The 25,504-nt window shown below is 43.5% G+C and overlaps 3 protein-coding genes across 5 annotated transcripts in view; all 3 read right to left on the bottom strand.

The window, feature by feature from the left end:
* The window catches only part of LOC114853379 (NACHT, LRR and PYD domains-containing protein 12-like), a 53,005-nt gene that overhangs the window by 5,876 nt on the left and 21,625 nt on the right, over positions 1–25,504 (bottom strand). The gene's annotated exons all lie outside the window — the stretch shown is intronic.
* Positions 1,016–7,118, bottom strand: LOC129604027 (NACHT, LRR and PYD domains-containing protein 3-like). Of its 3 annotated transcripts, none has more exons than XM_055508395.1 (3): positions 6,379–7,118; positions 5,717–5,887; positions 1,016–4,561 (listed from the first exon to the last, which is right to left on the bottom strand). In XM_055508395.1, the coding sequence occupies exons 1-3, from the start codon at positions 6,954–6,956 to the stop codon at positions 4,420–4,422; spliced, it is 891 nt and encodes a 296-aa protein (XP_055364370.1). In that variant the 5' UTR covers positions 6,957–7,118; the 3' UTR covers positions 1,016–4,419. The 3 variants fall into 3 exon arrangements, with proteins under 3 accessions (XP_055364370.1, XP_055364388.1, XP_055364399.1); XM_055508413.1 differs by having other exon boundaries at positions 1,016–4,388; positions 6,379–7,117; XM_055508424.1 differs by lacking the exon at positions 1,016–4,561 and adding an exon at positions 4,645–4,989 and having other exon boundaries at positions 6,379–7,117.
* LOC129604020 (uncharacterized) lies at positions 7,621–25,267 on the bottom strand. The gene is made up of 8 exons (XM_055508361.1): positions 25,158–25,267; positions 20,769–20,814; positions 18,180–20,317; positions 17,300–17,430; positions 10,426–10,545; positions 8,842–8,920; positions 8,458–8,683; positions 7,621–8,213 (listed from the first exon to the last, which is right to left on the bottom strand). Exons 4-8 carry the CDS (start codon positions 17,425–17,427, stop codon positions 7,816–7,818), a joined length of 951 nt encoding a protein of 316 aa, XP_055364336.1. The 5' UTR covers positions 17,428–17,430; positions 18,180–20,317; positions 20,769–20,814; positions 25,158–25,267; the 3' UTR covers positions 7,621–7,815.

Raw genomic sequence — 25,504 nt, 5'->3', positions numbered from 1 at the left:
GTTCTATGAAGAATTTTGTATTGTATTAGTTGTAAATTTGTATTTTTTGTCATTCTGAATAAATTAGAACATATGTTATTCCAGAATGTGTAATTAGTGGTGATATTGAGATCAGCTTCCCATTTAGAGATCGGAAGGCTCACTGTCTGGTCTACATTGGAAATTAAGATATAGATTTTGGATACTGTCCTTTCCCTGATATATCAATAAATCGCTCTATTACTGGTGGTGGTTGCATGTGGATGGCAGTATTCTTACTTTTTGCATTAAGTATTGACTTTAGTTGTTGGTATTCTAAGAAATTGGCACTAGTGATTTCATAGTGAGACACTAGTTCTTCAAAGAGGTAAACTTGTCTCTTGTGAAAACATGTTTCAGATGTTTATCCCTTTGATATGCCAAGTTGGAAAGTGTATTGCCTTTTTGTTTTGTATGATGTCTGGATTGTTCCAGAGAGGTGTGTTTTGGCAAAGAGTAAGCGAAGACCCATTAATTTTAAGAAACTCCCACCAGGCTTGCAGAGATGCTTTTATGCTAATGTTCTGGTAACAACTATGATGTTTGATTTTGGTGCTGATAAAGGGCAGATCTGCAACTTTAATATTTCCACAAAATGTTTGTTCAATGTCTATCCAGGAGGAGTCTGCTGGCATGGGTTTTATCCATTTGTGGACATGGTTCAGTCTATTGGCAAGAAAATAGTGGTGGAAGTTAGGTAGTTCTAGGCCGCCGCAGCGTCTGGATTTTTGAAGAGTTTTTAAACTAATTCGTGGTGGCTTGGTTTTCCACAAAAAACTAAGGACTTTCTAAGTCCTGTCAGAGCTCTGGCTGCAGCATTTTGAATAAGCTGTAGGCTTTTTAGGGAGCTGTTAGGACATTTTACGAGTAAGGAGTTACAGTAGTCCAGCCTAGAAGTAACAAATCAGTTTTATATATATATATATATATATATATATATATATAGATATATATATATATATATATATATATATATATAGATATATATATAATAAAACATAACATGCACATTGTCAAGTGCGTTTAAGGTGGCGGACCCACATGCACAGCTCCAGACAGGGTTGGGTAAAATAAAACGGTCTTTATTCTTACTCAGGCAAGGTCAGTTCAGGCAGGGTCATACACGGTAAGGCTCGGTGACAATACAGACTGGGTGCAGGCAGGCTCAGGTCAAAAAACAAGCAGGGTTTGTTCACAGGCAGACTCTGCTACGGTACAGACTGGGTGCAAGACAGAATCAGGTCGAAAACAAGCGAGATCGTTACCAGGCAAACAGGGCTACGATTACAGACAAGGATCAGGCAGAACTCAGGAAACGATGGTCAGGAACAGGCTTGAGGTCGGATGCAAGCACGGTAAGGCAACGCTGGATAGTGGTGAGTACACGCAACGATCTGCCAACTGGTACAGGTGACTATGGGTGCTTAAATGCAGGTGAGTGATTACAGATAGCAAACAGGTGTGTGAACTGAGGACCGGAAGTTAAGCGGAAACTAACATGATATGACCAGAAACGGAAGTACTTTCAACATAAAACAGGAACATTGTGTAAACCGTGACGCATTAACTTGAACATGAATAAATAGGAGTTAAACTAGCCCAAGGCTGTACCTTTAATTTCAATTCTATGTTCTATTCTCTGTAATAAAATGTTATGATTGTCTATATCAAATGCAAATGTTATATCAAAAAGACTAACGCATGGCCTGAACGACAAGACTAAAGCATGGCATGAACAACGAAGGCTACTGCAAAACGTGAAACACCAGTTGGATGCCTTTGCACTTCTTAAATGCCAAGCTACGCGTGACCGTCCGGCAACCGAGCCCATCAACAGTTCAAAGCAGTAACCAACCTGACATTACCAGCATGGGGTGATGAGGTGATAATGATCCAGCACCGAGCGCTGGGCTGCAGGAATCTCTCAAGTGAGGCAGAGGGGAAGCACAGGTGTGGCAAGTTGGGCTGATTGCCAGAGGGAAAGAGAGATAGTGGGCATGGTCAGGGAGAGGGTGTTGTCCAGGGTAAAACCATAATGGCTGGCAGAGCCAGCCCAGGATCCGGACAAGTTTTCCAGGGTTCAGAGTAAGTTTTTTTCAATAAAGGTCGGACCACAGCTACCTTAAAAGCCTGTGGTACATAGCCTAAATGTGAAGATCGGTTGATTTGATTTATTATGGACGATCTGATTAAAAGGTAGAACTTTTTTGAGTAATCTGGTTGGGATTGGGTCTAAAAGACAAGTTGACGACTTGGAAGAGTTGATTATTGAGCTTAACTCCATATGAGTTATGGGGAAGAAGCTGTCTAGGTAAGACAGAGGATTTGGTAAATTTAAAGTTGATGGATCTAGACAGTGCTTTCTGTCATTTGGAGGAAGTTGCTGCTGAATGTCTTCTCTAATGGTGATAATTTTATTAGTAAAGTAGTTCATAAAGTCATTGCTGCTGAGATTTAAGGGGATAGTAGACTCAACACAGCTATGACTCTTTGTCAGCCTGGCTACAGTGCTGAAAAGAAACCCGGGGTTGTTTTTGTTTTCCTCAATTAGGGAGGAATAATATGTTTTTCTAGCAGCACAAGGTGCTTTTTTATATATTATTAGATTGTCCTTCCAGTTTGCAGTTTTGTTGGAACGCCACTGCCGTTCTAGTTGTCTAGTCCTTTGCTTTAGGCTGCAGATCTGAGTTATACCATGATGCTAACCTCCTCTGATTTACTGCCTTTTTCTTCAGAGGAGCCACTGTGTCTAACATTGTACTGTACGTAGAGAAGCTGCAGCATCATCTACAAGACAGTCAACCTGTTCATAAGGATTAAGGTGACTGTTCTCCTCTGTGCAGCTACAAGATAATGAGGCAAAAGATGATGGAATCATCTGCTTGAATCTGGCAACAGCGTTGTCACATAAGCATCTACTATAGTAACAATTTTTTCTAGCTGCTGTAAGGTCAACTATGCTAAATTCATAATAAGAAATGGTCAGATAACGGAGGCATTTGGGAAAGAATTATTAAATTATCAATTTCAACCCCATATGTCAGGACAAGATCGAGGGTATGGTTAAAACAATGAGTGGGTTCATTTACCTGCTGAGTAAAACCAACAGTCTCTATTAAGGAGTCAAAAGCAGTGCTGAGACAGTTACTGTCAACATCTACATGAATGTTAAAGTCTCCCACTACAATGACTTTATCTGTGCTAAGAACTAAGTCAGATAAGAATTCAGAGAATTCAGTTAAGAACTCCGAATATGGAGCAGGAGGACGGTAAACAATACAAAACACAACTGGCTTCTGAGTTTTAGAGTCTGGGTGAGAAAGGTTAGAGTGAGGCTCTCAAATGAGTTATAACTACTATAACTATAACTACTATTTTAGATTTAGGAGTAATTAATAAATCTGAGTTATAAATTGCTGCTACTCCTCCGCCTCTATCTGTACTTCTTGGAACATGATGGTTAATGTGACTCTTTGGAGTCGACTCATTTAAAGTAACATATTCATCCTGCTGCAGCCAGGTTTCAGTGAGACAGAACAGAATAATTTAATAATTTAATAAAACACATTTTATTAACTTACTGTTACTTTGTTCTGTAAGAGGAACTGTTTTGATGTTTATTAATTTCTGGTAAGTCACTCCTCTTTGATTTGTTTGTGACTTGTATAGTTTAGGTGGTCGGGGAGCAGACACAGTCTCTATGCGGTAACTAAGACTAAGAGTGGCTGGCGGCTGTAGAGAACGTGCAGAGAGGCGTGAGAGACTGCGACTCTGCGTCCTGGGCTCCACTCTGAGTTGTCACGGAGTGGGGAGACTAAGCAACATGGCCATGTTACTAGAAAGCAGAGAGGCTCCGTTCAACGTGGGATGGACGCCGTCTCTTCTAATCAGCCCAGGTTTTCCCCAAAAAGTGCTCCAATTAGCCACAAAGCCCACACCGTTTGCAGGACACCACCTAGACAACCAGCGGTGGAGCGATGACAGCCGGCTATACATGTCATTGCACTTACATACTACAGTTTGGATTAGAGGCACATTTGATCATCTACAGTGGAGAGAAACACTAAGAACTGTTTAATAGGTCCCTACTTGAAATGTGATCTGATCATCTGTCACACACTGACACAGCTGGTGAACAACCAGTAAAACAAAGATGGAGGAGTTGAAATCACTTCACATCTCATTTAATATATGTGATTAAAGAGTTTACACAGAAATGTGAAGAGTTATTTGATCCTCCACAGTTTAGACTTCCTGCCTGTTTAATAACTTGGTTCTGTAGTTTGAGCTCATTAAAGGACTTTACAGACAATGTGAGTGTGAGTGTTGTGCACATTTCTCAGATGATCTTTAGCTTCATGAATCCTGACCTGAGAGTCTCCAGTCGACAGTGAGGACTCTTCAGTCCACAGACAGTAGCTTCACTCCTGAATCCTGCAGGTTGTTGTTACTCAGGTCCAGTTCTCTCAGACTAGAGGACTGAGAGCTGAGAACTGAGGACAGAGCTTCACAGCTTCTCTCTGACAGGTCACACACACTCAGTCTGAAAGATGAAGATGTGAGTTAAGATGGAAATGAAACCATTCGGTGTCTCGTGGTGTCGTCATGAATTTTCTCAGATTCTTCAACAACATCTTTGTATCTTTATTGTGATTCATTGGTTTGATCCATGTCGTATTGATGGAGACAGAACCAACAACATGATCCTGACTGAAACGTTCCTGTCTAAACTCTGATAAACACCAGTGAACTTCAGGCTTCGTCACCAGCAGAGAACAGAGACACTGACTCCACACATGCTTTAGTGTGGACCAAAGTGTCTCCATGGGATCCAAGCTGTCAGTGACCTTTGACCTTCTCCACTCCTCTGGAACAGCTGTGCTTCCTGCTGCAGGTGGTGGTGGTTCTGTGATGCTGCTAGAATTCATTTCATCTTCTCTGCTCCTCCTCCAATCAAACATCATTCACTGTCTGTGGTGATTGATGAGCATTAATGAGCTTCACAACTATTTAGTTCTGTGTGTCAGATTTGTCCTGATCACTGATGTTTAGTGTAAAATGAGTGACTTGTTGTTGCTTGTGTTGTCAGCACTGATTCACAAGCTGCTGCTGAAACTAGTAGAAAACCAGATTTGTTGGATCAAAGACTTAATCTGGTTCCTTTCATTCATCGTCTTCTCTCTAAATCTGAACTATTCTGTGTCGTCTGATGGAAAATGTTCAGACTAATGTTTGGATCAAACTCCAAACTGACCATTATTGATGAAGTGAATCATCTTTAGAACTGATCCCAGTCAGATGGATGTTCTCTCCTCTGGTTCTACATGGAACCTAGAACCTTCTGTAGCAACATGTCTGCAGCCTCATATTCATGCTCCTGTTTCCTGCTTGTGTCTCTACAAAGTGACATCATTGTCTGACAGGAAGCATCACACACAGGTTGAAGTGTCGCCTGTTGATTGAGACCAATCAGACGCCACTAAAGATCCTTCAAACATGTGGAGACATGATTTGCTCTGAGTCTCTGCTGCTGTGTCACATTTAAAGAAAAAGACGTCACAAACTTCTGTTCATGAGCTTCATAGACTTTATAGATTCCATTCATGCAGGTTTCTGACACATATGAGTCTATTTTTCAGTTTTAAGTGGAGACGTTTGAAGTGACGAGCTGAAAACATGAACCAGGAAAAACACTGACCTCAGAGTCTCCAGTCGACAGTGAGGACTCTTCAGTCCAACACACAGAACCTGCACTAAGTCCTGCAGGTTGTTGTTACTCAGGTCCAGATGTGTCAGATGTGACGGGTTGGACTTCAGAGCTGAGACCACAACTTCACAGTGAGTCTCTGTGAGTCCACAGCCAGAAAGTCTGTGATGACAGAAAATATAAAGTCTATAAATGTGTAGTGACTTCATGAATGTTGATGCTGAAGCAGCTGTAGCTCAGTTGGTCTCATCCATCACAAAGTGTGAAGCTCTGTTGGTTCCACCAGATCCCAGAGATTAGAACCAATGTGTGTCTGGACAGAACCAGAAGAACCAAAGACAGATCATAGAAACTTGTTGCAGACGCTTCATCCACTGAAAGAAACGACCTGCAGCTTTGATCACATGTCAACTGTCAAAAGCTTTTAGCAGAAACTCTTCAGAGCTAAAGGTTCTCAGACAGACAGAAGATCCTGATGTTCACTAACTTTACAGCTATATTGATCTGATCCTCAACAAAGACGTTTTCTAGAAACCAGTAGTGTTTTTACTCTGAACTTTTAGATTCTGTATGTGAAGTGTTTCTCTTTAACACTGAGGCTTCAGCTTCATGTTGCTGTAGAATATTAATGATCACATTAACGTTGGACTTACTGAGCCTTTCTGCAGTTCCTCACAGCTGGGATCAGTCTCTGTCGTCCCTCCTCTGACGTATTGTACTTGTTCAGGTCCAGCTCATCCAGAACCTCCTCTGACATCTGCAGCATGTAGGCCAGAGCTGAGCACTGGATCAAGGAGAGTTCCTCTGATCTGTTTTCTGACTTCAGGAACTCTTGGATCTGCTGATGGACTGAGTGGTCGTTCATCTCCATCAGACAGTGGAAGATGTTGATGCCTCTGTCTGGAGAGATTCTATCACTGTTCATGTCCTTCAGGTTGTAGATGATTCTCTGGATGGTTTTTGGACTGATCTCTGTGTGACCCAGCAAACCTCCTAAGATTCTCTGGTTGGACTCCACACAGAGGCCATGAAGGAAGCGAACAAACAGGTCCAGGTGGCCGCTTGGACTCTGGAGGGACTTCTTCATGGTTCTACTCATGACATCATCCAAAGCAGCATTGGAGGTGTATAGGAAGTTCTGCAGTTCCTCCATCCTTCCTTTGTTGCAACAGAGCATCATGTGAACAGCAGCCAGAAACTCCTGAACGCTCAGATGAACAAAGCTGAACATCTTGTCCTTGGTTTTCCTCCCTCGCTCCTGTTTAAAGATCTCTGTGAACACTCCTGAACACACTGAGGCTCCACTGACATCGATGCCGCTCTCTTTCAGATCTTCCTCATAGAAGATCAAGTTTCCCTTTAGCAGCTGTTCAAAGCCAGTTTAGCTAATGACTTGATGTAGTTGCTGCTCTGTTCTGGTCCGTACTTGTCTGAGTCCGATCATCTGAAACCCCAGGAACTCTGCGTACATTTCCGTCAGGGTCTTGGCCAGCTCTCCCTCCCTCTCTCGTTTCCAGCAGATCCTCCAGAACCCGTAGCAGTGATCCAGCAGAAGACTGGGATGTGGCACATGATGTGGAGGCTTTCGTGACGTCTTGATGTGGGATATGATTCTCTTGCTCTGCTCCTCATCTCTGAATCTCTTCCTGAAGTACTCCTCCTTCTGTGGTCAGTGAACACTCTGACCTCCGTCACCCACCTCAACAAAGGTCTCCATGAATCTGATTGGCTGCTGCAGGTCTGTGGTGATCCAGATGCGAGCAGAGCGTAGTAGATTTCCTCTGATGAGGTTTGTCAGCAGCTCATCCACTGAGGTGGACTCTGTGACGTCACGTTGACCCGTCTCCTTCTCACTGGTGCTAACAGTCCAGTTGGAGGCGACTCTCGTCCCAGTCCATCAAACACAAACAGAAGTTTGAAGCTGCTCTTGTCATAGTTGCTGTTTCCTGATGACTGTAGATGTGTAAAGATGTAATTCAGAGCCTCCAGGCTGATGGACTCAGTTTCTGGGATACATTCATGAATGAGCTCTGACAAAGTAAACTTCTGTCCCTTCAGTGGATTCAGCCGACGGAAGGTGAAGGGGAAAATCAGATGCACGTCTTGATTGGACCTTTGTTGGGTTCCAGTCCAACACAAACTTGTTCACAAAGGACTGTTTTTCCAATCCCAGCGATTCCATTGGTCAACACTGTTCTGATGCGTCTGTATTTACCAGGGGGATGTTTGAACAGGTCACTGGGCTTCACTGGCTCCTCTGCTGATCTTTGCTTCTGCTGTGTCGTCTCAAGCTTTTGGACCTCATGTTGTGTGTTGATGTGTGAATCTGGCCCAGCTGTGATGTACAGCTCTGTGTAGATGTCATCCAGATGTTGGTCGACTTCTGACCAGCCTGGTTTCACACACACAAACTGGTCTTGGAGGTTTGATTGAAGCATCTGCTGGTAATATGTGATGGGCCGTGGCTCTGGTACTGGAACCATCAGATCTGGGTCCAACAAAACACAAAGAAGACAAAGTGTGAGGAGTCAACAAATGTCTGGTTCTTTGATTCAAGTTTTTGTGGTAATAAACATAATGAAACAGCCTGAAACACTAGAACTATTGATAAGAAGAACTTTGCTGTATCTGATTATAAGATTTTGCTCCACATTTAACCAACTGAACCTCTAACACATCAGTAAATGTGTGATTGTGTCTCTGATGTTAAATGTTGAGATAAATCCTCATACTCTGCAGACAGTCAGCCAGCTCCTCCTGCTTCATCCTCCTCAGGAAGTTCACTGTGATCTTCAGAAACGCGTCTCTGCTGCTCCTCCTCTGCTCTTCATCCTCACCATCCATCTCCTCCTCATCCTCCCTCTGACTCTCTAAGCATTCTGGGTAATCTGGACTCAGAACCTTCTGGATCTTCCTCAGCTCCTTTTTCACAAACGTGACAATGTTTTCCTCCAGCAGCTGGAACAGAAACTAAATGAATGACCTGATCCAACTAAAACCATGGAGCCAAACATCAGATCTATGTTGGACACACTGACAATCCACTGGTCTAAAAAGTGCAGCATGGACACTATTGAACACAACAGATGAACAGTAGTAGTTGTACATGTACAGACCATAAATATGGAGTCCAGGTGTGTTTGGTGCTGCTGGACAGACTGAGCACTGGGAACCTCTGAGCTCTGCTGGTCCACTCTGTGAAGGAACCATGAAGAATGAGTCCACACAGAGACACACACAAGGTAAAGGTCCATGAAGTGATGTTGGATGTGAGCAGTGAGTCAGAGACTCCCTGTATTGGTGAAGGTTTACTGTCAGTCAGTGGATTCAGTCTCAGCTCTGAACAACATATATCTCTGCCTCCCTCACTGAACAAAGCTAAAGTGTTGGACCAAGGAGTCTGCTGGGATCAGACTGGTTGTACTGGGCAGCTCCCAGTGGGAATATGTTGAACTAGAAACATCTAACTACTTCCTACATTCATTCGTTGTTGAGACGTCGGCTCTGGTGCCGACACCGGTCGTCTCCATTGCAAGAACATCACAACTCTCAAGTCTCCAGTAGTAAGTGAACAGATTTGATCAGAGATGATCAGCTGCTTTCTTTGATGTCAGCACTTCATTAGAAGAAGAGCCCCTGAGACCCTCTACGGGATCAGAGCTTTAGCTACTGCTGGATGGAGATTTGATCAATGATCAGAGTGAAGAAAGCATCTCCTTCACGTCAACACTTCAACCACAAATCAACCATATCAAGAAACAGAAACAACACAAATGTTTATCAGAGAAAGTTTACATCAGATTGTTCAGAATGATTTAAAGTGACAACAACTCCCTGTGACTCTGATACAGGCTGGTCTTTGGAAATAAATAATAACCCCCTTTGCCCGGTCACTCTTGAAGGACACACATCTGGGTCCAGGTACAAGTTAAGGTCCAGCAGATCTTTGTCTCCGAATGGGACCTGATATAGAAACCACCCATATGATGTAACACCTACATCACCACCTAATCAATGATGTGTCTGTGTGACAGCCTCCGCCTGTACATCGGTTTGTGTTGGGTTTGGGTGTGTTTTGTTTTGCAGGAACAAAGAGGTGGAGCTGTGTTGGCATCAATGCAGCACATCTGTGCTGGAGGGTGGAGCTGTATTAAAGGCCCTGCAGTCCTCTCCTCGCTTCTCTCTCCTCCTATCTCACCTGCTGCACACACCATGTGCCTGTTGCTGCCTCCCAGGCACTCATTTATACTTCACTGGCATCCAAGGCACTGCATACACGCTGATGTGATCACCTACACATCTTGGTTAATTGATTACCTTTAATTAAATATTACATTGAACCCTTGAATCTATCTGTGTCCTCCCTCTTTGTCACATTCATCTGAGCCGGTTTGTGACAGTCTGTGACTTAGCATACCATAACACAACAAACAATATGATTATTATATCATTCAAATCAACTATTTAGTTTATTTGAAATAAAAAAATACCTGTGTGTTTTGCTAAAAAGGGGTTAAAATCCTGTAAATGTTAAAATACTTGGTAGTTTTAAGCAGGTGTAAAGTTATTTAAGTGATTTACAAAAAAAGTCTGTTTTTCTCAGTCTGAACCAGTCTCTGCATCATCAATAGAAATCTATGAACGCAACATTTTGTCTTCATCCTCTATCAGGTCAGTTCACAGTAGAAACTGTCTCTTACTTTGTGTCTGAGGCTCCAGGTTCATTACTGAGGTTTGGAGGATCATCTTTGGACCGGTCACTCTTTATAGACAGACAGCTGGGTCCTGGAGGTTCTGCTTTTTGTCTCTGGTCCTGGACTCTGCAAACACATGTTTTTTTAATCACATCAGTCACTGATCAATTCTCTGATCAAAGTCATTTCTGTGGCTCTAAACACAAACTACTGCTGCTGCAGATCATCAGGACGTTTTACACTTTGGATCAGTCAGAAAAACCTAACAAAAGATATATATATATATATATATATATATATATATATATATATATTATATATATATATATATATATATATATATATATATATATATATATATATAGCTCGGACATCGGGATGTCATTCGGACTCGAGAAAATGTGGGAGGATGGTGACAAAGAGAGGCAAGGTAATCCACACAGAAGGGGTCTCACTCCCAGAAGGAACAATAGCAGACATTGAGGACAATTACAAGTACCTTGGAATACCACAGGCAAACGGCAACCTTGAACAGGCAACAAGGAATGCGGCAACAGCCAAATACCTCCAACGAGTAAGGCAAGTCCTAAGAAGCCAGCTCAATGGCAAGAACAAATCCCGGGCAATAAACAGCTACGCCCTGCCAGTGATCAGATACCCTGCTGGAATAATAAGGTGGCCAAAGGAAGAGATACAGACCACAGATGTTAAGACACGAAAGCTCCTCACCATGCATGGAGGGTTCCACCCCAAATCCAGCACCCTGAGACTGTACGCTAGCCGCAAGGAAGGAGGCCGAGGACTAGTGAGCGTGAGAGCCACTATCCAGGATGAAACATCCAAGATCCATAAGTACATCAAGGATAAGGCCCCGACAGATGACGTGCTGAGTGAATGTCTCAGGCAGTGGAGAACAGAGGATGAGATGCTGGAAGAGGGACCATCATGGGAGGACAAGCCCTTGCACGGGATGTACCACCGGAACATAACTGAAGTGGCTGATCTCAACAAATCCTACCAATGGCTTGAAAGGGCTGGGCTGAAGGACAGCACAGAGGCACTCATCCTGGCTGCACAGGAGCAGGCCCTGAGCACCAGAGCCATAGAGGCCCAGATCTACCACACCAGACAAGACCCAAGGTGTAGACTGTGCAAAGAGGCCCCAGAGACGGTCCAGCACATAACTGCAGGGTGTAAGATGCTGGCAGGGGAAAGCATACATGGAACGCCATAACCAAGTGGCTGGCATAGTATACAGGAACATCTGCGCGGAGTATGGACTGGAAACCCCAAGGTCAAAGTGGGAACACCTCCCAAGGTGGTAGAGAACGAGCGAGCCAAGATCCTGTGGGACTTCCAGATCCAGACTGACAGAATGGTGATGGCGAACCAACCAGACATTGTGGTGGTGGACAAAGAGCAGAGGAAAGCCGTAGTGGTGGATGTGGCAATACCAAGCGATGGCAACATCAGGAAAAAGGAACATGAGAAACTAGAGAAATACCAAGGGCTCAGAGAAGAACTGGAGAAGGCTTGGAAGGTGAAGGCCACAGTGGTGCCTGTGGTGATCGGAGCACTAGGGGCTGTGACCCCCAAACTGGAGGAGTGGCTACGACAGATCCCTGGAAAAAAAACATCCGAAATCTCAGTCCAGAAAAGTGCAGTCCTAGGAACAGCAAGGATACTGCGCAGAACCCTCAAGCTCCCTGGCCTCTGGTAGAGGACCCGAGCTTGGAAAGTGGACGAGACCACCCGCGGAGGGTGAGAATAGAGTGGTATATATATATATATATATATATATATATATATATATATATATATATATATATATATATATATATATATATATATATATATATATATAAAAAAAAAACTCCCTTCTCACCCCACGTGGGTGGTCTCATCCACTTTCCAAGCTCGGGTCCTCTACCAGAGGCCAGGAAGCTTGAGGGTTCTGCGCAGTATCCTTGCTGTTCCTAGGACTGCACTTTTCTGGACTGAGATGTCGGATGTTATTCCAGGGATCTGTTGTAGCCACTCCTCCAGTTTGGGGGTCACTGCCCCCAGTGCTCCAATCACCACAGGCACCACTGTGGCCTTCACCTTCCAAGCCTTCTCCAGTTCTTCTCTGAGCCCTTGGTATTTCTCTAGTAGAGAGATGCGAGATATATATATATATATATATATATATATATATATATATATATATATATATATATATATATATATATATATATATAATAAGCACAGATACGCTGAGCGAGGCAGCAACTGACCTGAAAGATAAGATCATGGCGAGATTGAACAGGCAACCCCGAACCCCACTACAACGGCTAAGTGAAGTACCATCAGAAAGTCTCATGGAAGATGTGAATGCAGCATTGAGAGCGATCCCTACCACAACAATCACGGAAACCAATGAGCTGGTATACGCTTCAGCATCAGTGATCCTAGAGGTTGCTTGGCTATAAGAGCAACCATGGGAGCCATGAGAAACAATACCCACCATGGAAACGAAGGTTGGAGGCAAAAATCAAGGCAGCTCGGAGGGAAGTGAGCCAAATGACAGAGGCCCAGAGAGGTGCAATGAAAAGACCAATGCCTAAGAGGTACAGCCAGATGACCATACCTGAAGCACTCGAAACTGCCAAGCAAAGGCTACAAGCCTTGGCCAGCCGCCTAAAGAGATACACCAGAGATAACGAAGCCAGACGAATAAACCGGCTGTTCGCAACACAACCTGCGAAAGTGTACTCTCAATGGCAGGGTAATAACAGCAGAGCAGACCCACCAAGGCTGGAAACTGAACAGTACTGGAAAGGCATATGGGAAAAGGAGGCATCACACAACAGTGATGCACAGTGGCTGGTGGATCTGAGGGAAGACCACAGCAACCTCCCTGAACAGAATCCAGTGACTATCACAGTGGCAGACATCCAACATAGAGTCTCAGGTATAAAAAAACTGGACAGCACCTGGCCCTGACATGATCCACGCCTACTGGCTAAAGAAGCCCACTGCAATCCATGAGCGCCTGGCAGCACAAATGAACCAGCTGCTAAGGGATGGGACTCACCCTGAATGGCTGACCGAAGGGCGAACGATCCTGATAATGAAGGATCCCTCAAAGGGTACAGTCCCATCCAACTACCGGCCAATAACCTGTCTCTCCACAACATGGAAGCTCATGTCAGGCATCATCGCAGCTAAGATAAGTGGGCACATGAGTCAATACATGAGCGAAGCACAGAAGGGCATTGGTAAGGATACCAGAGGAGCCAAACACCAACTCCTGGTTGACAGAACAGTTGCCCAAGACTGCAGAGTGCGCCACACCAACCTGTGCACAGCCTGGATCGACTACAAGAAAGCCTATGACTCAATGCCACACACATGGATCACTGAATGCTTGGAGCTGTACAACATCAACAGAACTCTAAGGGCCTTCATTGCAAACTCGATGAGGTTGTGGAGAACCACCCTTGAAGCCAATGGGAAGCCACTTGCCCAAGTATCCATCAAATGTGGCATATACCAAGGAGATGCACTGTCCCCACTGCTGTTCTGCATAGGTCTGAACCCCCTCAGCCAAATAATAAACAAGACTGGCTATGGATACCGACTCCGGAACGGGGCCACCATAAGTCACCACCTCTACATGGATGACATCAAGCTGTACGCCAAGAGTGAGCGAGACATCGACTCGCTGATCCACACCACCAGGATCTACAGCTTGGACATCGGGATGTCATTCGGACTCGAGAAATGTGGGAGGATGGTGACAAAGAGAGGCAAGGTAATCCACACAGAAGGGGTCTCACTCCCAGAAGGAACAATAACAGACATTGAGGACAACTACAAGTACCTTGGAATACCACAGGCAAACGGCAACCTTGAACAGGCAACAAGGAATGCGGCAACAGCCAAATACCTCCAACGAGTAAGGCAAGTCCTAAGAAGCCAGCTCAATGGCAAGAACAAATCCCGGGCAATAAACAGCTACGCTCTGCCAGTGATCAGATACCCTGCTGGAATAATAAGGTGGCCAAAGGAAGAGATACAGACCACAGATGTTAAGACACGAAAGCTCCTCACCATGCATGGAGGGTTCCACCCCAAATCCAGCACCCTGAGACTGTACGCTAGCCGGAAGGAATGAGGGCCGAGGACTGGTGAGCGTGAGAGCCACTATCCGGGATGAAACATCCAAGATCCATAAGTACATCAAGGATAAGGCCCCGACAGATGACGTGCTGAGTGAATGTCTCAGGCAGTGGAGAACAGAGGATGAGATGCTGGAAGAGGGACCATCATGGGAGGACAAGCCCTTGCACGGGATGTACCACCGGAACATAACTGAAGTGGCTGATCTCAACAAATCCTACCAATGGCTTGAAAGGGCTGGGCTGAAGGACAGCACAGAGGCACTCATCCTGGCTGCACAGGAGCAGGCCCTGAGCACCAGAGCCATAGAGGCCCAGATCTACCACACCAGACAAGACCCAAGGTGTAGACTGTGCAAAGAGGCCCCTGAGACGATCCAGCACATAACTGCAGGGTGTAAGATGCTGGCAGGGAAAGCATACATGGAACGCCATAACCAAGTGGCTGGCATAGTATACAGGAACATCTGTGCAGAGTATGGACTGGAAACCCCAAGGTCAAAGTGGGAAACACCACCTAAGGTGGTAGAGAACGAGCGAGCCAAGATCCTGTGGGACTTCCAGATCCAGACTGACAGAATGGTAATGGCGAACCAACCAGACATTGTGGTGGTGGATAAAGAGCAGAGGAAAGCCGTAGTGGTGGATGTGGCAATACCAAGCGATGGCACATCAGGAAAAAGGAACATGAGAAACTAGAGAAATACCAAGGGCTCAGAGAAGAACTGGAGAAGGCTTGGAAGGTGAAGGCCACAGTGGTGCCTGTGGTGATCGGAGCACTAGGGGCTGTGACCCCCAAACTGGAGGAGTGGCTACGACAGATCCCTGGAATAACATCCGAAATCTCAGTCCAGAAAAGTGCAGTCCTAGGAACAGCAAGGATACTGCGCAGAACCCTCAAGCTCCCTGGCCTCTGGTAGAGGACCCGAGCTTGGAAAGTGGATGAGACCACCCGCGGAGGGTGAGAATAGAGTGTCTATATATATATATATATATATATATATATATATATATATATATATATATATATATATATATATATATATATATATATATATATATATATATATATATATATATTATATATATATATATAAAGAAATAACAAGTAACAAGTCAATAAGCTAAATCATTGTTTCAAAAACCTCCAAAATCAAGGTTTGAATCTCAGCAGTGGGAAACAGGCAGTTGGCCTCATCTCTGTACATAAACCCATCTATAATCAGCTCATGATTTGTATGTTTATGTAAAATTGTGATATCTCTCAGGTGTAAAACAAAACTATTTATTTTTATATGATTTGTGGTATTATTTAATGTCAGAACTGTATTCTTAATGACCAAGTGTTAAACCTGTAAATTTTAATTCTATGTAATGCATTTGTACACTTTTTTTAGCGTATTGTAGCAGTCCAGGGGCTTAGACCCGCCTTAAGCAGCTGAGGCTCATGGAAAAAATAACGGTTCCTGTGTTCTTAAAATTAGAGTTAAAGACAGGAGTTGATTAGTGTTATAAGTTTGGTGGAATTTAATTAGTGAAGTGTTTATAATGTGTATAATGTTTTGTGAGCTGCACCCGAAGCTTGGCGTTCCTTCCTTTTGATAACAAGACACGATGATGCAGAAGTGAGAATTTAAACAGTCTGCTTCACGGCGATATAAGGTGGCACAAACAATTCTATTGGTGCAGAGAGACATTCCACCAGAGCCAGAGAAAGGGGTTAAAAGGCAGAAACAACTTGAGGATCGTGGGCTCTTTGCATCACACCTTCGTGGTGTGTGCGCTGATCTCCCCAGCTGGTTTTTGATTTGTTGATGTGCACGATCAACATCCATGTTTTTGATTTGCTTTCGCCATTATTTTTATTTTTCTTTAATTTTATAAAAGGGAATTTTATGGGAAATTTCCACCACAATGTTCTCAACATGCTTAGCTGTAGCATAGGAATTAGCTGCAGTAGTTTTAGCCACTTTGCTCCCTACCTGTGTGTTACATGCCCATCTGGAGCAAACACTACCAGCTTCCACCAAACTTTACTTTCTCTGTCTGTGTGAACTCAATTAATGTTCGAAGCACATAATAAAATTCTGCTGTTTAAGTATTTCTTGTTTTTTTTTTGTTTTAGTGTTTTGTCAACAATGTCAGTGTTGCATTTTGCAATATATCATACTGTAGATAGACAGACAGATAGACAATATTGATATATATATATGTAGGTAAACAACAGGTATTGTCACAAATACATGAAAAATAAAATATACTATGATAGAATAATGACAATTTAGTAAATATTTTAGTAAATATTTTGTAACACTAAAAAAATGAGTTAAACATTACTCAAAAAGCATTTGGAGGATAGAAAACAAAGACAAGTCTGAACCAGTCTCTGCATCAACAACAGAAATCTATGAACACAATATCAGGTCAGTTCACTACAACACACAACTACAACAACTACTGCTACTGCAGATCATCAAGATGTTTCACACTCGGGATCAGTTCTCAGATCAAATTCCAGCTGTTCTGTGATTGACAGCTGAGACCAAATCATTTCTCTGTGTGTCATCAGTTGTTTTATTGTTTATCTTAATGATCACGTCTAAACACATGAAGTTGATCCAGAAGAACATGAACATCCTGGAAAATTATGGTCAGTTTATAAGGTCAGAGAATAAACTAACAAAGATTCATATCAGTGAGTTTGGATCAGTTCTTACTTTGTGTCTGAGGCTCCAGGTTCAGGACTGAATGATGGAGGTTCACATCTGGACCAGTCATTCTTCATAGACACACATCTGGATCCTGGAGACTCTGCTCCGTCCTCTTCCTCCACACAAAAACTCATCCTCTGAAAAAGCCACAGATCTAGAGCTAAACACCTGCTGTGTGAAGTTGAATGAGTTCAGTCAATAGTTTTATGACCGTGTACTGTAAGATGTTTTAGTAATTGATTATTCCAAAATGATGCAGTAAAACTGGATGATATTTGCTGTGTTAGTAGTCTATGAAGTATTTGGTACAGTAGTAGTGTGAAGGAATGGTGTTCTAATAATTTGAGGAACTCAATTTATGAGAGGTCAAATTTCAGTCATTAGTTTCAAGACCGTTTATTGTAAGAAGTTTTAGTAATGGATTATTTCAAAACGATGCAGTAAAATTGTATGATATTTGCTGAGGTAGTACTCCATAAAGTACTTAGTAGTACTGTGAAGAAATGATGTTCTAATAATTGGAGGAACTCATTTCTTTTAAAGCCAAGTTTTCGAATAGAGGCCATATATGTTTTCATGCATTTCATCAGTGAATATTTCCAAACATACAAAGTAAATTCCTTCACTTCTGATATTTTGCAGTTCATAGTATTTTTCGTTTTTCTTGTTCACTGCTTCTCTGCGATCGCAACACTGTTACCGTATCAGTATCACAGTATCGCACGAATCGCGCACTTCAACCATATCGACGGCTCATTTGACCGCAGTGACAAACAACAACCACACCCTGAACACCATCAACTTCTCTTGGCAGACGTGGATCGTGTCTCTTCTTCCTCTACATTAACAAACAGACTCAGTAACAGTAAAGTTGTTGAACACTCACCTCCTCAACGTTTATTCCTCTTCCTTCTGGTGTTTATTTAACTTTTCCTCCGTCTGCTCTGTTCTCTCTAAATGGAGTATGAACTCACTGAAAACCTTCGGTTTCGCTCGTATACCTGGATCACGTGATCACTGAGGCTCCGCCCCCTCTCAGTTTATAAGAAACCGGCTCGGCCCGTCTGTCTCTGACAGACGTTGTGTCGTTGGAGCTTCCATGGTTGGTCACGCCGAGGCGATTCCCATAGTGAAACACCAGGCGAAGTTAGAAAAAGAACCAGGAGATCTGAATCAGCAGAGTAATAAAGCAGCAAAGCCACAGGATGACAGAGATCCAAACTGTTTCCAATATGTTACGTATATTCTGTTCTTAGTAACTTGGCTGCTGCTGGGACTAATCTAATAAAACTGTAATGTTTAACTCAATGTTATTTTATTTACCTAAAAGATGCTGTTTTATGTTCAATCAGAGGAAAGAAGTAGGATTTTCAACAAAGCATTTGTCTGGCTGTTCCACTATTTCATGTTTACATCAGTTACAGTGTCAGGTAACGAGTTAAGCAGGGTATTGAAACTGTAAAATAAAAGATTATACAATAAGTAAATATGCGTTATGAGTTCAATTACTGTAGCTGTGAGAAAGTGTCTTCATAGATTGTGTACAGGTGGAGAAGGCAGCAGAGGTCATGGTTCCATCTAAACACAGCTGGTAGGGAGGTCGTCCTCTAACTACAAGTTTGTACTGTAGGAGTGCAGCTCCATCACAGAGGGAAGAAGCAGAGGTGGAGTTCAACCTGTTCACTGATGCTGTTAAACTGTCTGTTTGTCGTCCAGGTGAAGTTCAACTATTAGTGTGTGTTTCAGAACCAGATGTACAGCGATGGATGGAAAAGTAGAATCAAGCTGCTGAACCTGCACTGTCTGTGCTGCCTTTTGATATGTTTTCATTATGTCTGCACATAAATACTCTTAAGTAAAATAACTGTGTTACGGTCACTTTGAGTGACTTCAGGCATTGAGGAGCTTCACATGAAGGCCATGAGTGACATAGTAAAGTTAGACAAAGACATTATTCCACATTTCCTGCAGGACTTTAGCTACAGTCTTCATTAGTGTGATCATAACTCTGTGTGAACACAGACCAGACTCATTGTTTAACATCACTAATGGTTTAGTTTCTGCTCTTTTCCATAAACTGCATCATGTGAACGAACAACAACAAGTCCCTGGATGAATGTTTACACATCTAGAGTTTATCATGGTTGTTTGTCATGATGTTGGTCTCATCTCACTGAGTTGAACACTCAGATTTCACACTTGACTTTACAGACTCAACGTGTGACGTGTGACGTGAGATGCAATAAAGATGGAAACAAGGTGGAGAAGCTTCCTATGTTTGTTTAGTGGAAATCCTCTGATACACACAGCTCTGAACTCAGTTTAGACCTAAAACCTTTGACTTTACCGACTAAATGAGAGGAACTAGTCCAAACACACAGTGTGTGTAGTCAGTAATTAGTGACACTGGACTCTCTCTGCTCCTGAAGTCAAGTGTCTGTGAACACACTGAGCTGCACAGGTAGCATGTAGCCTTCACCACACAGAGCCAGAGCCACATTCCTCAGGTGGAGTCAAACAGGCTCAGACAGGTACAAACACCTCATCAGTTCTCTATGGAACCAGGTTTTAGTCCTGACAGAACATGAACCCAGTTCAGCCTGATGCTGTGGAACCACAAACCCACAGAACAGGTCCAACCCACAGTCTTTATTTCAACATAATCTAGAGCAGTGGCTCAACGAGATAAGAGGCTGCTGCGAAGTAAGGTTGTTGGTTCAAGTCCTCCATACCTTAAAGTGTTTTTTTTCCAAATAAACTATAAATACAACATCGAACACATCACATCACCTAAACAGAGCAGTGGTTTAGAGGTTAAGTGGTTGTCCTTGTGAAGTTAGGTTCAGCGTTCAAATCTGGTTTGATTTTAGCAACTTTTAGGCACAGCTCTCAAAGTGTAGGCTTAAAAGCACGCCAGAAGCATCTTCAAGTGTGAAGGGTTCCTCAGTGGAGTACTGGGGAAGATGATGAGTGTAACCTCAAGGCGTGCAGACCTCATGATGGAATCCTGTGCACTGCTGGTTCCTGGACCACACAATGTCATTTTATCAAAAACAGATTATTATAAAATAAAGTGACAATAGTTTCAATAAAATGGTGCAACTGTATAACTGTGTTATAATAACACATATGAGAACACAAGTCTAACAAACTGAATGAGGTGTACAGGCTGGAAGGAATCATAGCCAACGTTGATAGAAAGTTTATATTATCCATAATCGTTTAATAACATTTATTATCTAGTTCTAATCTTAGTGGGCGTAATGGTCTGTTTCTGAAGATGAGCTCATCTCTCGCTATATTATAATGTTGGGAGGTGTCTGTTGAAGGTGGAGACTGCTATCTGTATGCATTAAATACATGGAACAGGAGAAGGAGCTTTTTTAGAGCATCTTCAATGGACATCTCGTGTGCATTGACTGTGTCTCTCCACCCCGGGGTGCCAAGGTGTAACTGCAGAAATAAATTTGACAACCTTTTGGATTCTTCTCTTCTCTTGAGTCATCAGAACCCTTGTGGTACTGTATGTGTGTAAGATGAGATAAGAAAAATATTTTATAGACCCATAGCGGGGAAATTACTTCACACAACAGCAAATACAGGGCAGAGGAATACAGTGACATAATCAAAAACAGTTAAAAAGACACTTGGCACAGTGCAACGCAGTACAGTACAGGCACAGTGAGTATGAGGTCATTGAAAGGGTTATTGCACAGCAATAGATATGAATCTTGTACCGGTTTGCACAAATGTTGCACAGAAGAATTGTTGCACATTGTGTAAATATACAACAGATATATAATAATGCACAAATTTGCACAAATTTGCACAAATATTGTACAGAGGAGATTTCGACGTAACCACTGATGCAGTGGGTGAGTGAATGTAGGGGGAGGTAGTTAGCAGTTCTGATTGTACATCTCTCCTTCACACAGCGAGGGTGGATCAGTCTGCTACTGAAGCTGCTCCAGAGCAGACAGTGAGTCCTCCAGTGGGTGAGAGTCCTGGTCCAGGATGGATGTGAGTTTATCCAGGACCCTTCTCTCACCCACCTCCTGTACCGTGTCCAGAGTGCAGCCCAGGACAGAGCTGGACTTCTTGATGACCCTGTCCAGTCTCCTTATGTCCCTCACTGTGATGCTGCTGCTCCAGCAGACCACACACATACAGGATGGCTGATGCCACCACAGAGTCATAGAAGGTCTTCAGGAGTGGACCCCTCACTCCAAAACACTCAGTCTCCTTAATCGCAGAGTCATCAGAGAACTTTTACAGAACACAACTGTCCGTGTTGTGTCTGAAGTCTGATGTGTAGAGGGTGAAAAGGAAAGGGGCCAGTACTCTGTAGGTCAAAGTGTCAGACAGACAGTACCTAAGCCTCACAAACTGAGGCCTGCTTGTCTGCGTGTTACCTGAGATAAAAGGGTGTGTGTATGTGAGTGTGCGTGTGTGAGTGGGTGTATGTGGGTGTGTGAGAAAGAGGAAGAGAGAAAGTGTGCCCCCCTTTAGGGGCGTGCTGAGACGCGTCCCTTATGAGTTTTCTCTGTTGGTTTTAGCACAAAAACATACAGTAGATAAACACATTTGGCAGGAAGAACGAATCATGGTGTAGAATGGAGTTACAGTTTAAAATACCTTAATCATTGTTATTAATATTATTTTTAGGACCTTATAGAAATGTGGTGAGACACTAAATAAACTGCCCACAGTACTGTGGCGCTGATAAATGATTATTTCATAGCAAAACAATTGAAGCGTAGACTAAGATTTGTGGTAATTGTGGTTTCTAACACAACACGTGACAGTGGCGCCCTCTGCCGGCTACAGTTGTAAACAGGATCTACCTGCTTGTCTATGTGTAAAAAATGTTTCTCCGTTTGTACATGTGTGACAATGCTACACTGTTTGTTATGTGATGTGTGAAAAAGGACAATGCTACACAAAAACATGAACTCGGTGGATGAACTTTAATAATTGATTCATCGGACGAGCTCAAGCCAAGCAGAAACGGAAGCAGGCAACATTTTCCCATAATCCACCACGATAAGCTGAAAGCGACACTGTAAAACTACAGGAACATCGACAGGAAAACAGAAAACCACCACATTTCTTCACCTCAGTCAGTCTGAGCGGTCAGTACCACCGACTGTGAGCTCAGAACCAGAATCACACCCTGAAAAACATCAACTCCTCACATCTGGTTTGTGGTCGTTTACCGCGGTGAAGTTAGTTTGACGTTGGACATTCAACAGACATTCGACCGAAAGTTCCTCCAGACAAGCGGTCCGTGTTTGAACAAGTGATACGCATTTTGTGTTTGCTACGCGGACACAGAACAAGACCGCTCGGCACATGAAGACGTTGACTTAGGGACAGTCGATACATTAGTTTGGATTTTCAAGAAATTGATAATTCAATACCGTCCAAACCATATGACCTACTGGTTCAAAGCCTGCTCCAAACTGTGTGTCTACATGTCCTTCACAGGGCACAACCATTTATATGAGGAAATGGTCATGTTGCATGGTGCCAGTGGAAATTGGACCACTGTTGGTCGAAGGAGAGCAGGCAGAAGGGTTTGTGGACAGGGAGAGAGGAGGAAAGGCAGGAGCATAGATCTGAGCTGAACTCTTAACGTTGGTGCAATGACAGGGAAAGTGGTGTATTCTACCATGGTGTGTATAGGAAGAGAAACGAATAACGGGGTGATCCTGAAGGGTAGGTTGTGAACAATGTTCTAGAGGTGAAAAGAGTCTCAGACAGGGTGATGAGCTTAAAGCTAGAAATGGAAGGGATGATGGTGAATGTAGTCAGTGGGTACACTCCACAAGTAGCTGTGAGTTAGAAGAAAAGGAGAGATTCTGGAGTGAGTTTGATGAGGTCACAGAGAGTATACCCGGAGGAGAGAGGGGATTGGTTGGAGCAAACTCTAATAGGCATGTTGGTGAGGGAAACAGAGGGGATGAGGAGGAGAATGGCAGGTTTGGTGTAAAGGAAAGGAACCTAGAAGGACCGATGGTGGTGGACTTTGCTAAGAGGATGAAAATGGCTGTAGTCAACACTTACTTCAGGAAGAAAGAGGAACACAGAGTGACGCACAAGAGTGGAGGTAGGAGCATGCAGGTGGACTACATCCTGGTGGTAGGAGAGAGTGTAGCCAGAAAGCATGGCGGTATGTAAGATGACTCTGGTGGTCTGGAAGAAAAAGAGAGGAAAGACAGAATAGAAGACAGAGTGGTGGAAGAATGAAGAAACCTGTGAAGAATTCAGGCAGAAGCTGAGGCAGGCTGTGGGTGGTTATGAAGAGCTTCCAGATGACTGGGAAACTACAGCAGAGGTTATCAGGGAAACAGGTAGGAAAATGCTGGGTGTGTCATCTTGATGGAGGAAAGAAGATAAAGACACTTGGTGGTGGAATGAGGAAGTACATGAATGCATAAAGAGGCTGGTTAAAAGGAAGTGGGATATAGAAAGGACTGAGGAAAGTAGACAGGACTACAATGAAGCTTAGAGCAGAGTTAAGAGGTGGCAAAGGCCAAACAGAAAGCTTACGATGAGCTGTATGACAGGTTAGATACGAAGGAAGGAGAGAGGGGCTTGTACAGGCTAGCCAGACAGAGAGATAGAGATGGGAAGGATGTGCAACAGATAAGGGTGATTAAAGACAGTGATGGAAAGGTGCTAACAACCCAGGATGATGAAAGGAGGATTCTGAGAAGCTGATGAATGAGGAGAATGAAAGAATGAAGGGAAAGAAGGGAGGAAGATGTGGAGGTTGTGGAGCAGGAAATAGCAGAAACAGGTGAGGTGAGGAAAGCTCTGAGAAGGATGAAAAGTGAAAAGGATGTTGGTCCTGACGACGTACCTGTAGAGGTGTGAAAGTGTCCAGAAGAGACAGCGGTGGAGTTTCCAACCAGTTTGTCTGAAAGTGAGAAGATGCCTGAAGAATGGAGGAAAAGCGTTCTGGTGTCTGGTTTCATGCCCCATAAGAGCACCACTGATGCCATGAGGTAAAGAAGGTGCAGGGGTTCACGTACTTGGGGTCAACAGTTCAGTGTGATGGGGAGTGTTGAAAAGAGGTGCAGAGGAGAGTGCAGGCGGGTTGGAGCAGGTGGAGGAACGTGTCAGGAGTGGTGTGTGACAGGAGTGTCAGCAAGACTCAAAAGAAAGGTTTTCAAGACAGTGGTGAGACCAGCTCCGCTCTGTGAGTTGAAGACGATAGCAGTGAGAAAGAGACAAGAGGCAGAGATGGAGGTAGTGGAGATGAAAGTGCTGAGGTTATGAGTGACAAGATTGGACAGAATCAGGAACAAGCTCATCAGAGGGACAGCTCACGTTGCAGGTATAGGCAACAGAGTCAGAGAGTCCAGGCTGAGATGGTGAGATATACACACAGATTTTGGAGCAGGTCTTGGACCAGTAGGTCACATGGTTTGGACGGTATTGAAATATTACAGTAATATTTATACGAGAATATTATAGAAAAATATGCAACATGACTATTTCCTCATAGAAATGGGTGTGTCCTGTGAAGGAAATGAACATTTTAGAGAAGGTTTTGAACCAGTACTTCATATGGTCTGGACGGTATTGGATTATTAATTTCTTGAAAATCGACGGTCCCTAAACCAACGTCTTCATGTGCCGAGCGGTCTCGTTCTGAGTCCGCGTAGCGAACACGAAACGCGGATCCCTTGTTCAAACACGGACCGCTTGTCTGGAGGTTTTTTCGGTCGAATGTCTGTTGAATGTCCAACGTCAAACTAACTTCACCGCATTGTTCGACCGCCAGAAGTGGATCGTGTCTCTTCTTACTCTACATTAACAAACAGACACAGTAACAGTAATGTTGTTAAACACTCACCTTCTCATCGTTTCTTCTTTTTATTGGTGTTTATTTAACTTTTCCTCCTTCTCTGTTCTCTTTAAACGGAGACTGAACTCACTGAACACGTTCCGCTTTCGCTCCTGGATCACGTGACCACTGAAGCTCCGCCTCTCCGTTTACAGGAACCAGGAGAGATGAAGCAGCAGAATGATGAGGAAGAATGCGAGCGTTCTGCCCTCAAACAAGGCGTGAACATGTGGGAAGCTACAGGCTGCAACAGCTGGATGTGGAGCATTGTTGTGATGATGGAAGAGCCAGTCTTTCCTGCTTCCAGTTGTTTTCAGCTCATCTGAGCTTCCCAAAACTTGGTCTATTCGGATGCT

This window comes from Betta splendens, chromosome 1, assembly GCF_900634795.4.
Source record: "Betta splendens chromosome 1, fBetSpl5.4, whole genome shotgun sequence".
In the NCBI taxonomy this organism is placed as follows: domain Eukaryota; kingdom Metazoa; phylum Chordata; class Actinopteri; order Anabantiformes; family Osphronemidae; genus Betta; species Betta splendens.
The sequence above is the reverse complement of the archived record's forward strand: the minus strand, read 5'-3'. Positions and strand labels throughout refer to the sequence as shown.